This window comes from Erinaceus europaeus, chromosome 7 (genome assembly GCF_950295315.1).
Source record: "Erinaceus europaeus chromosome 7, mEriEur2.1, whole genome shotgun sequence".
NCBI lineage: Eukaryota > Metazoa > Chordata > Mammalia > Eulipotyphla > Erinaceidae > Erinaceus > Erinaceus europaeus.
In genome coordinates this window covers 65599281-65611530 of record NC_080168.1, presented here as the reverse complement: position 1 = coordinate 65611530, position 12250 = coordinate 65599281, and the positions used below count along the sequence as shown (strand labels likewise).

The 12250-nt window shown below is 56.7% G+C and overlaps 1 protein-coding gene across 2 annotated transcripts in view; it reads left to right on the top strand.

Annotated features, from left to right (window-relative positions):
• The window catches only part of TMTC1 (transmembrane O-mannosyltransferase targeting cadherins 1), a 92646-nt gene that overhangs the window by 70295 nt on the left and 10101 nt on the right, over positions 1 to 12250 (top strand). Inside the window, exons 12-19 of one of the 2 annotated variants that reach the window (XM_016191221.2) lie at positions 987 to 1095; positions 1649 to 1751; positions 4899 to 5034; positions 5362 to 5506; positions 6187 to 6324; positions 6428 to 6550; positions 7988 to 8065; positions 9745 to 11743. In XM_016191221.2, coding sequence (XP_016046707.2) covers positions 987 to 1095; positions 1649 to 1751; positions 4899 to 5034; positions 5362 to 5506; positions 6187 to 6324; positions 6428 to 6550; positions 7988 to 8065; positions 9745 to 9885 — 973 coding nt within the window. In that variant the 3' untranslated portion in view covers positions 9886 to 11743. Of the gene's footprint in view, positions 1 to 986; positions 1096 to 1648; positions 1752 to 4898; positions 5035 to 5361; positions 5507 to 6186; positions 6325 to 6427; positions 6551 to 7987; positions 8066 to 9744; positions 11744 to 12250 lie in introns of those variants that run through there. The other variant, XM_060194590.1, reaches the window with a different exon arrangement.

Here is a 12250-nt window from a genome sequence, read left to right as displayed (position 1 = left end):
CTCTCAGGGACTTGGTGGTCACATCCAGGCCTCTCCTCCCGAGGGCTCTCCTTCCCATGAGCCTGCCCTGTGCTTAGCTCCCCACGCCCTCTGGTTGGGGGGCCCTGTGGGGGGTTTCTGGGTAAGTTTTCTGAATCTACAGGCTGGAGCGAGTCATGCTGAACTTACTGCTTGCTGGTGACTGATTTAGAAACACAACCAACTCTCCCCTTAGGCCTCCTCAGAGGGAAAGTGCCCAGCGAACAAGTTTCCTAGAGCCCAAGCTCCGCGGGCTCACCAGGCTGTTCTCCTGGGGTGGGGGCCTGCGGGCTGTTTGGATGTTTCACTGCAGGAAGAGGGGTCGAGCCAGGACAGGGCTTCTTGTGTATCCAGGCCCTGCCCCTTATGCCTCGGGCATCTGCAGGGAGCATGAGCCTGGCTGTACACACAGGGTGTGTGCCCAGCTTCAACGGGAGTCAGACCCAGTCAGTGAGGAACCCATGAGGGGGACACAGCCCCAAGGCCAGGCCAAGGGGTATGCAGGGGCAGAGGGCTCCCTAAGCAGGGGGCCAGGCCCTTCAGTGTCCACGAGGAGGGTTGTGACCACCTTGCTCTCAGGAAGCCTGAGAATACCACTTCCTGCCTGAGCCCAGGGAGAGGGAGGTACGGGGGACAGAGATGCCAAGGACCAGGTGAAGGCTGCGTTCAGGCAGACCCTGAGCAGGGAGGCTCCCCAGAGAGCTCTGTGGCCGCCTTTCCATCTCGTGCCCTCACTCTGGCCACAGGCAGCTATGGAGCAGTGGCGTCTCTGTCTCTGCCTGAATGGAAAAGCGCAAGTCCCAGGTCCATGTGGGGGAGCAGTGAGCATGGCTGAAGCCGTGGTATGTGTCTGCTCTATCACTATCTCAAATTAAGGAGAGAAAAAAAGAAAAGAAAAATGACATCCTGTGATCTACCTGGACACTGGCTGGAGTGTGGTGACACTGTTCCTTGTCCCCGGCCCTCAGGTCCCAGCAGAAGCCGCATGAGGCCATCACCTTGCTGCGCGACTCCATCAAGTACGGTCCCGAGTTCGCCGACGCCTACTCCAGCCTGGCTTCTCTGCTGGCTGAGCAGGTAGCTGCCTGGCCTTACCCATGTCTCGTGTCTCTCAAGCCTCTGTGGGCTGTGTGCGCCGGTCCTGGCTGACAGCTGACTCTGTCCGTCCGTGTGGCTCTCTGTCTGTCTCCTCTCTGCCAGACGAGACACCAGGTTTTGCTCTGTGTTGAGACGTGGGCACTGCTCCCGCTGTTGCTGGGCTGGCACCTGCTGACTCTGCTGCTGCTTCCCTGGACTCTGGGGAACGAGCTGGGTCCCAAGCTAGGGCTGGCCTGCGTCTCCCTCCCCCGTAGGAGCTTGGAGGGCTTCCCTGTCTCGCGTGTGACACCCTCCTTGGGCTGTGGGCTCCACTTTCCCGTGGCCCTGTGTGAGCCATGGGAGGTTCCTATTGGTTCCTTTGTGATGAACTTCGGGGTTATGGCTGGGAGAGTGGGGACACACAGCTTTGCTGCTGGGTGTGGTGTGGAGCTAGACTCTGCCACCTTAACCAACTGCTGTTGAGGCACTAAGTTCTTCAGTAAGGAAACTTGCCAGACAGCTTTCCCAGGCGCCTGCTGTGCCATCCCTGCAGGAGAGGCTGAAGGAGGCAGAGGAGGTGTACCAGGCCGGTATCCGGAACTGCCCTGACAGCTCCGACCTGCACAACAACTACGGCGTCTTCCTGGTGGACACGGGTGAGCCAGGCAGCTGTGCAAGCAAGGCGGGAGACAGTGACACGGGGTGCCCTCCTGTGCGGGGCTGTGCTGCACACCCTCACCCACCAGCAGCTTCATCTGCGCTGTGTCTGCACTACCCTTCTGAGTTGATGAGGCCCCATGTGACGTCAGGAGGACCCTAAGGGCCCCGTCCTGTGCTAAAGAAGGAAGGAGGCTCTGAGCTGGCACACCGCCTGCCCTGGGATGAGGTGCAGGGCTGATCGCTCTTCAGATTCAACTGCAGGGGATTTCTGCTGGGTGGTTGAAAATCACGACACACCTTTACATAGAAAGACAGAAAAAGATCTGTCACAACTTTTCCGACATTGCAGTGTTGCCTGGGATGCCCGGTCCTCAGAGTCTAAGGCTGATCTGCAGCTCCGTCTGCTGGCTCAGAAACAGCAGGCCCGGTTCCTTTCCTGGACCCCACCCAGACACCCACCCTCACTGGGTCGGAACCAGGGCCTCCTTCTCTGCTGCATGTTGCCTGTGCTATGGGTGTCTGGTCCCCTCTACTCGGATTTGTTTGGGGACAGTTGGTCGGTCTGCACAGGGCTGTCAGCTCCAGAGGGCCAGGGAACATTGTAGACTGAAAGGTCTGGTTTGCCCTGGCCTCACTCTCAGGCCCTGCAGTCCCAGTCAGGTGGCTCCACGTCTGCGCCCCTGTGTCCCTCTGCAGAAGGATCTCCTGCTCACTGCTGGGGTCTTTTCATCCCAAGCAGCAGCCAGTGCTGAACTACACATTCGCACGGGTCAAACACAAGCTGGCCTTATCATTTATTCTTACCTTTTTACTTTTTTTTTTATATTTATTTAATTTATTTATTCCCTTTTGTTGCCCTTGTTGTTTTTATTGTTGTAGTAGTTGTTGTTGTTGTTGGATAGAACAGAGAGAAATGGAGAGAGGAGGGGAAGACAGAGAGGAGGAGAGAAAGATAGACACCTGCAGACCTGCTTCACCACCTGTGAAGCGACTCCCCTGCAGGTGGGGAGCCGGGGTTCGAACCGGGATCCTTATGCCGGTCCTTGTGCTTTGCACCACCTGCGCTTAACCCGCTGCGCTACAGCCCGACTCCCACCTTTTTACTTTTTTAAAAATTGATTTAATAATCATCAGTAAGACTGTAGGATAAGAGGGGTACAATTCCACACAATTCCCCTCCATTAGAAGATTTCCTATTCTTTATCCCTCTGGGAGTATGGACCCAGGGTCACTATGGGAAGCAGAAGGTGGGAGTTCTGGCTTCTGTAATTGCTTCCCTGCTGAACATGGGCATTGACAGGTTGACCCACACCCCCAACCTGTCTCTCTCTTTCCCTAGTGCGGCAGGGATCTGGGGAGGCTGGGCTCCAGGACACATTGGTGGTGTCCCGATAGCATCTGGAACCTGGTGGCTGAAAAGCATTAAGATATAAAGCAGAACAAATTGTTTAATAATCAGGAACCTAAAGATAAGACTACAGCTGATGAGATTTGGGGTCTTTGTTTTGGAAAAAGCTCGTAGGTCTATTTTAGATATATTCCAAGTCCCATGACTTTAATAGTTTTTGCCTGAGCATGACATGTAATATGCAGGTGGACCCAGGTTATTGTCTGGGGAGATGTGTCATAGTTGGAAAAAAGACTAGAAAACTGTATCAGGGCAGAGAATAACTCCCAAATATGGGAAAAGTATATAAATACCAGTAACTGTAAACCCCATCAAATTGATCTGGGGCCCATATGTAGTGCAGGAGCCTGTGTAACCTCTACATCCCTGTAGGTCTGAGCTCGAATTCTGTGGTCACAGTTAGGAACATTTCAGGCTGCACTCGTTGCAGGACCTATCTTCCTTGAGTGGTAGAGTATATTGACATAGCCTCCCTTTGGAGAATGGGAAAGTCACCAGCAAAGTTGACCCACATTTAGGGCAAGGCCCTGTAGGGGCCCACAAGAGGGTCCACTCTGCTGTTCCTGATAGAGATGACCAGTTGTAGTGGAGAGAAGGGATCTGTTAGTCTGTGGCCTTGTCATTCTTTTTTTTTCCCCTTGCCTCCAGGGTTATTGCTGGGGCTCGGTAACAGCACCATGAATCCACTGCTTGGAGGTTATTTTTTTCCCCTTTTATTGTCCTTGTTTTATCATTGTTGTGGTTATTATTATTGTTGTTATTGCTGCTGTTGTTGTTGGATAGGGCAGAGAGAAATTGAGAGAGGAGGGGAAGACAGGGTGAGAAAGACAGACACCTGCAGACCTGCTTCACCGCCCGTGAAGCGACCCCCCTTCAGGTGGGGAGCCGGGAGCTTGAACTGTGGGATCCTCATGCCGGTCCTTGTGCTTTGCACCATGTGCGCTTAACCTGCTGCGCTACCACCCATCCTCTGCCTTGTCATTCTTAAGCCCTGTTAAACACGGCATTGAAGATGAGTCCTCTCATCTCGGCAGAGGGAGCTGAAGTGCACAGGGCTGTCACTGAACAGAAGCCTGGAAGTTGCTCAGCTCTCACTCTGCCTTGTGTGTCCTGGGCAACAATGGCAGAGGGCACTGACCAGCTTATGGCAGTGTGTACAGACACTTGCCAACTGTGCCCGAGTGGCACTGGCTGGGCCTCACTGCTGTGTGACTGGACACTGCACTCCCACACAGTAATGAAAACACTCAACTATAGTGATCGTGGCAGCAGAGAGAAGGTAGCAGTGCTCAGCCCTGGTGGAGGTGGTGGTGGGGACTGAACCTACAGGCTCCGGAGTCCATCGTCATGCAGGGTGGTGGCCTCACAGGCTGGGCTCCCTCACCACAGCCCTTTCTTCTTTGTCTTTCTTATTGTGGAGCCAGGGCCTCACACAACATCACCCCTGTCGGACCCACTTTTTCATTCAGAGAGAGAGAGAGATCAAGTGAGATGCCACAGTGTGGGAGCTTTCTCCAGTGTGAGAGCACCTCTCACAGGGTGCCTGGGCTTGAGCCTGAGACCACCTCCCCAGCAAGCTCCCTCTTGGCTTGTGCTTCTTGGCTGTTGAGTGGGCTGGTCTCGGGCCACGTGGTGCTGAAGAGGGGGTGGGGTGCAGGCTCTGGGCGGCCACTGGCTGATGGGGCGCCTAGGAGTCTGGCCAGCTCTGAGCTGCTCTCACCTGCTCTCCCTGCAGGTGCCCCAGAGCGGGCAGCAGCCCACTATGAGCAGGCTGTGCGGCTCAGCCCCAGCCACCATGTGGCCATGGCCAACCTGGGGAGGCTGCACCGATCTCTGGGGGATGACGGCCTGTCCGAGCAGTGGTACAAGCGGTGAGCACCCCACCCCAGGCCGACCCTGGGGCAGAACGGGACTTAAGACCAGGGATACAACAACACTGCCTGGGGGGTGGTCCTCCTGGGCGGTGTTGGGGAGTGTCACCACACCCTACTTGATCTGAGTGTTCCAGGACCTTGCGGCCACCTGCTTCCATGGCTGAGGGCGAAGTCGTGGAGGGGGGATGTGACTGGAGTGTCCAGGGCCACCCTCCCGTGGTCCCCATGGCAGAGCCAGGCTGCAGAAAAGGAGTCCTGGCCGTCCCGGGCTGCCCCCACCTGGGAGCCCCTTGAGAGCCCCAAGCCAGCCCTCTCTCCCTGCAGCGCCCTGCAGGTGGCTCGCAGAGCTGAGACCCTGTCGCCCCTGGGAGCGCTGTACTACAACACGGGTCGCTACCAGGAGGCGCTGCAGGTCTACCAGGAGGCCGCTGCCCTGCAGCCTGCCCAGCGGGAGGTGCGCCTGGCCCTGGTGAGTGCAGAGGAGGGGGAGTTGCAGCGGAGCAGGTGTGCTGGGGGGCACCCCTGCCAGAGTCACTCCCCAAATTGAAGAGTGTGTCAGGGCAGCACACCGGGCCTGGCTGGGTGCAGGCCATCAGGGCACAGGACTTGCAGCTAGGCTCCTGAGGCTGTGGGTGCGACCCCACTCCCTGATGCTGGGGCTGAGCCGTACCCACCCACTCTATCTCCCCCTCCTCTCCCATCCTCAATCTTTCATTAAACATTAGGCTGCATGCCCTCAGCCCTTACTTCCCAGTGCGTGGTCCCTGGAGAGAGAAAGGGCGTCCCAGTAGTTGGGCATGGTGGTTGAGGGCAGCTGTGGGCTCTACCCCTGGGAGGCTGCTCTCTGCTCAGCACTGTCCTCACCGCAGGCACAGCCAGCACTCGGAGAGTCAGGGAGGCCCTTCTCCGCCTGCCATCCTGACAGGCCTGAGGTTGGCAGGGTCAGCACTGACTCTGGGCTTGGTGGCCATGCATGGCCAGCTGGTAGCTGAGCCACAGCCGCTCCTGCTCCCTGTGGGTGCTCTTGCCTGTCACACTGACATGCACAGATCAGGCTTGGAACCAGGCTCCCCGCTGCCTGGGATCTGCAACCCTGCACTGGCAGGGGGCCCGTGCCCAGCACCCTCACAAAGCCCGGCTGTCTGTCAGGCCCAGGTGCTGGCTGTGGTGGGGCAGACGGAGGAGGCCGAGGCGCTGACCAGCCACATGGTGGGGGAGGAGCCCAGCTGCCTAGAGTGCTACCGCCTGCTGTCGGCCATCTACAGCAAGCAGGAGCTGCACAGCCAGGTAGTGGGGGGCCCGTTTCTCATGTGGGGCATCACTGCCCTAACCAGGAGAGGGTGTCCACCTACCACCTGCCACATCCTGTGTCTGACCCCCCCCCCCCCAGGCCCTGGATGCCATCAACAAGGCTCTGCAGCTGGAGCCCAAGGACCCCAGGGTGGCATCTGAGCTCTTCTTCACCAAGGGAAACCAGCTGCGAGAGCAGAACCTGCTGGACGAGGCTTTCGAGGTACAGTGGGGGAGGCGGGGCCTCCGCATGTGGGCTGTGGTTTTGTCTTCCAGCTGCACTGCTGCGGCACTTCCTGGACCATTGGGGGACTCTGAGGAGGGACAGACAGAATACCTCCGGGTCTGAGTTTCCAGGGGAGCATTCTAGGTGTCAGCCACGTTCCTGTGTAGATCCATGGCCTGGGAAGCCATCGCAGGACACTCACTGGGCCGTAGGAGTAGCAGAGGTACAGACCACTGGGCAGGTCTTAACAGCAGTCCAGTCTCTGAAACCACCAGAGACATGGCCGTGAGCAGGGAGCCTGCAGCCAGAGGCTGGGTGTCCGAGAAGGGCCATGTCTCCATCCTGGGCTCTGGCCACCACCCACCACCCTCTGTCTGCTAGTGGTGTCTGTAGCACCTCCCACCCACACCAGGGTTATCATGAGTTGATATCTGCACTGCTCTCCTGGCAGCCTTTTTTTTCTTTTCTTTTTCCCTTTATTGGGGGATTAATGTTTTTACAGTTGGCAGTAAATACAATAGTTTGTACATGCATAACATTTCCCAGTTTTCCACATAACAATACAACCCCCACTAGGTCCTCTTCTATCCTGTTCCAGGACCTGAACTCCACCCCCACCCCAGAGTCAGAAATTAAGAGAGGAGAGGAGAGAATGACATACCTCAGACCTGAAGTTTCCCCCCTGTAGGGAGGTTGGGAGTTTGAACCCGGGTCCTTGTGCTTGGTGATATGTGTGTTCAACTGGGTGTGCCACCACCCAACCTCTATTTATTCATTTATTTATTTTTCATGTTTTTATTGACTTCAGTCAAGGGCTATCTATGGGGCTCAGTGCCAACACTGCAGATCACTGCTCCCAGAAGTCATTTTTCCCTATTTTTTCTTTTTTTCTATTTTATTTGACAGAAGTTGAGAGGGGAGGTGGAAAAAGGAGAGAAAGACACCTGCAGTCCTGCTTCACTGCTCATGAAGCTTCTCTCTCTCTTTCTCTCTCTTTTAGATTATTTATTTATTGGGTAGAGCTAGCCAGAAATGAGGAGGGAAGGGGGAGATAGGGAGGGAGGGAGAGAGAGACACACACACACACCTGCAGCCCTAGTTCACCACTCAGAAAGCTTTCCCCCTACAGGTGGGGCCTGGGGGCTTGAACCCTGGTCCTTGCACATTGTAATATGTGCACTCAACCAGGTGCACCACCACCCGGCCTTATGAAACCTCTACCCCCAGCAGATGGGGGAGGTAGGGCTTGAACCTGGGTCAGTCGAGTGCACCACCAGCTCATGTCTTTTACCTTGTACTGGGCCGAGTGCCGCCACCTCCCTGGGCCCAGTGGACACCCTGCTCTGCAGCTGCACCATGTGTCTCCCCCCCACTTAGGGCAGGGTCAGCAAGCCCCATGGTGGGTGCCCCACCCTGACCGCTCCTTCCCTACAGAGCTACGAGGCCGCTGTGGAGCTCAACCCTGAGCAGGCCCAGGCCTGGATGAACATGGGTGGCATCCAGCACATCAAAGTAAGAGCCCCAGGGAGGCGGTGGTCCCCAGGCAAGGAGTGCACTCCCCATGGCCCTGTGACTGCAGAGCCCAGGTCCTTAGGTCAGCACAGGTCTCTGGGCTGGTCCTGTCCTTGAGAGCACCCAGCAGGGCCCTGGCAGCCCTGGGGAGGGGAGGGATGATGAGAGGGTGCTGGAGCTTGGTGGCCTGTGGTGAGGAGGGACAGCTGCACAATGCCCTCTGGTAGCGGGCACTTGGCTGCCAAGCTAGGGATGGAACCCAAGGCCTCATGCTGGGAGCCTGTGTTCTGCCCAGCCAGAGGCTAGAGCTCCTTATGCAGGACAGCAAGGCCTCGGCCAGAGTGCCTCAGTCCTCTGGACTCCAGCCCCTTCAGGCAGCTGCGGCTCCTCAGGCTGTGCCTGCCGCAGGTGGCAGGAGGGTGGCAGCCACTGTCATCCTCACAGAGGACAGGTAGCACTGCCAGGCCAGGTGTGGGGTCGGCAGGTATGGGGTGATGGTGCCCCCCAGACATGTGCAGCCAGAGAGTCCCCCACCTGCCTGGGGCCGGGGAGGGTGTCTGAGTGCTGTGCCCCTCTGCCATGGAGCCCGGGGACGTGGCCAGGCAGCCTGCCCAGGCAGGGGAAACATCATTGCACCACCCACCAACCTCAGAGTCCCCTACAGAGTCCCCAGAGTCTTTGGTGCTCCCATGTGGGACCAGGGTGCGAGACTGGGGTCCAGAGCTTGGCTCCTGCTGGCCGTTTTTTCCCTTTCCTCTAGATAGAGGAGGAGAAAGAGGACGCATGGCTCTTCCCACAGGGTGGGCCAGGGTGCAGACCCAGGTCCTCAGAGCCTCAGGCAGGAGAGTCTCTTTACAGAACTATTGTGCTGTGTCCCTGGCCACCACCTCCTCCTCCATTATTATTTTCCCCAGAGCCCTGCTTAGCTCTGGCTGATGGTGGTACTGGGGATGGAACCTGGGACCTTGGGTGTGAATGTGTTATTGGTATTTTCCAATGTAAAGAGCACAGTGATTAAAATTATTTTATGCTGAAGTTCCTCCTTCTCCTAGATAGAGGGTGAGAGAGAGGAAAGGAGACACCACAGCAGGGCTCCACCTCTCGTGAACTTCCCTCGTGTGGGAGCTCCCATGGGGTAGCCAGGGCTCAAACCCAGGTCCTAGGAGCCTTCCTGGGAAAGCTGTCTTCCGGCCCTTTACCTGGGTTCATGGGGTGGGCTGAGGCTGGACTAGAGTCGCCTCTCCCTCTTCTTTATCCTCCAGCCACTGTGTATCCAACGCCCCCACTGTGTAGACCTGAAGCTTTGTCCCCCCACAGTGTAGACCAGGTGCTCTGTCTCTCCCACTGTGTAGACCCAGGGCTCTGTTCCCCACACTGCCAACACTATAGACAAGGACACTCTCCCCTCACAGTGTAGACCAGAGAATCTGTCCCCCCCCCACACACACACACATACACTCTGTAGACCCGGTTCCCCCCACAGTGTAGACCATGGGCCCTGTCTCCCCTTATAGTATAGACCAGGGGCTCTGATCTCCCCCACAGTGTAGACCAGTGGCTCGGTCCTCCCCCCCCCCCCCATAGTGTAGACCAGGGCCCTCGTGTCTCCCAGCTGCCATGGTTCAGGACCGGACTGTATCCACTTGCGTGAGGGGTGACTGCTGTGTCCTGTCCCGCAGGGAGACTACGCGTCTGCCCGCGCCTACTATGAGCGGGCCCTGAGGCTGGTGCCCGACAGCCGGCTGCTGCTCGAGAACCTGGCCAAGCTGGAGCGGCTGGAGCGGAGACTGCGGGGCTTGGGGGGCCTGGGGGGTGGGTGAGGGCGCTGCTCCTGCCTGCACCTGAGTTCGGCCTCGCGGGGGTGGGGATGGGGAGACATACCCATTTATCTGCTCCCGACCCTGAGTGCCAGGAAAGCCAGGCCAGGTGGGGTCCCTCTGGATAAGCCGCTGCCTCTGCCGCGGCTCTGTGCTCATCCCACCTGAACCAGCAATCGGGCCGGCAGCTTCTCAGAGCCTTCTGGGATATGTGGGGGAGGGCTGCTCCTGAGTGAGCATCTCCTCAGATATGGCAAGAGCCCAGTCCAGGGGTAGGGGGAACACATGCAGGGCAGGCCCTTCCCATCACCCTCATACCAAAAAGGAAGCTTCTGGGAGCCCGCTGGGTGTTCCTTCCCCTGGTGGGAAGTAAGGGTCGTCGTGCGTGCCCCTTGCTCTCGATGAGAACCTTAAAAGTACTTTGATCTCATGACAAGGATTTCTGGAACAGTGGGCCTGCTCTGAGATTCCAGAGTGCTTTTAAAAGCATACATATTTCTGCCTCCAAATAGATGGTTATTTTGGTGGAGAGTCGTATATTCTATTGCTTTATGAGAAATACTAAGATATTAATGAAGAGATACTCTACTTTACTAGCCTAACATTCAGACAGCATGGGATTATTTTTTTGCAAAGACTATTTGAGCAAGAAAGACACTGCACTCTCATAGGAATGTTCTGTGTAGACTGAGTCCTGTAGCCCTTCCCAGGTTTCTGAGAACTCAGTGCTTAGAGCAGAGTCATTGCTGTGGAGAGTTTGTGAAGAATGCTCAGTCTAGGGGAGAAGTCAAGGTTCATAATTTTGAAACTACCTTTTTATCTAAAAGAGAGGGAAAGCAAATTGGATCTAACGATTTGACGCTGTTATTTATTACATAAGTTATAAGATATTTAATATATACACATATGCTCACTTTTATTTTCTCTATAGTGGTTTTAATAACAGCTTCCAAAACAATGTTATAGAAAATATCAGTCTTTGGTGCAGACTTGCAGAATGTTCTTAAAAGCCCCTCAAAAGTATGGACTGTGCATGGAGGAGTCAGCCCCTTGTGTCTGGGCAATGAAGTGTCACCAGGACCTGTCCTGGCACTGCCTTCCTCCCATCAGCCATAAAACTCCAGGACTTCAAAAGTCCCTCCACCCCTACGCGACAGCCTCTGTGCTCCCAGAGTGCAGAGATGAACAGTGTTGGTTGTAGAAGAGCCTCACAACCTGCAAGCCGTAAGCCTGCAGCCCAAGCTGGAGCATAGCCGAGAGCCACTCGGGCCCCATTCTCCCTCATAAGCTGAGGGGCATATGGTGCCCGCTTGCCTCCCTCTCTTGCGTCTCTGTCTCTGTCTTGAGTGAGCGCCTCCCTGCGGCTGGGGACATGCTCACAGGGTGGCCTAGTGCCTCTGAGAAATAAATTGCATCTTATTTTACAAAGATGGTGCTGCATCACTGTGTGAGTACTTCTCCCTGGCAGCAGGGCAGCCTGGCTGCCTCAGCACCTGGGGGCAGGGGTCCCCTCCTGTTGGGCAGTGCCCAGGGCTCCTGGTGTGCCGGGCAGGTGGGGGCAGACCCATCCCGTGGTCAGTACCGCTGGACCCACTCAGAGCTCTTGTGTTGCCCCAGTCTTCCATCTGTCCAGCCTGTCCCGAGTGTCTCTTCCCCACATCCTCTGCCTTGGCCCTGTGAGGAAGACAGGTGTCTCCCCAGGGTAACCCCCCTCCCCCAGGGAACACAGCGACCTCACATGGCCTCTCACCCGGGGACCCTCAGAACCGCCTTCCGCAAGAGGTGACATCCACGGCCACCTGCAGACATGGATCACAGTCCTGGCCAGAGTCCAGTGTGGAGCTGCTGGACACCTCTGCAGGTAAGGGCGGCGGGTGGCGAGTCCTGAGCATGGGCTGCAGCAGGACTGTCCCCCCCCCCCTTGTGTCCCCAGGATCCACATCTGTCTGCTGGAACCACGAGCTCCTGCCTCAGAGCATGTCCCTGATGGAGCCTCCTCCTACCACTCCTGCCTTCCTGCCGTGACAGTGAACTGTCTTGAGTCACTCAACCAACTGTTCACACTTGGGCTTTGAGGGGGCTCCACCTGCCAGTGACCTCTTTGTTCTTTTGGTCTCAGATAGAAAGAGGGTGGGGGAGACAGGAGAGGGGGGACGCCACACATGAAGCTTCCCGTGCGTGAGGCTGCCTAGATGTGCTGGGGCTCAGGCGCTGTTCCTGGCAACCACCTTTTATAGTGAGATGGATGAGAGCGGTCCCTACAGTCCCTGTGGGCAGTGACCAGGGGCTTGAACCTGGATCCCCACACTTAGTAATGTTTGCACTCTACTGGGTGTACCACCATCTGACCCCTTTCCGAGCTTTTATA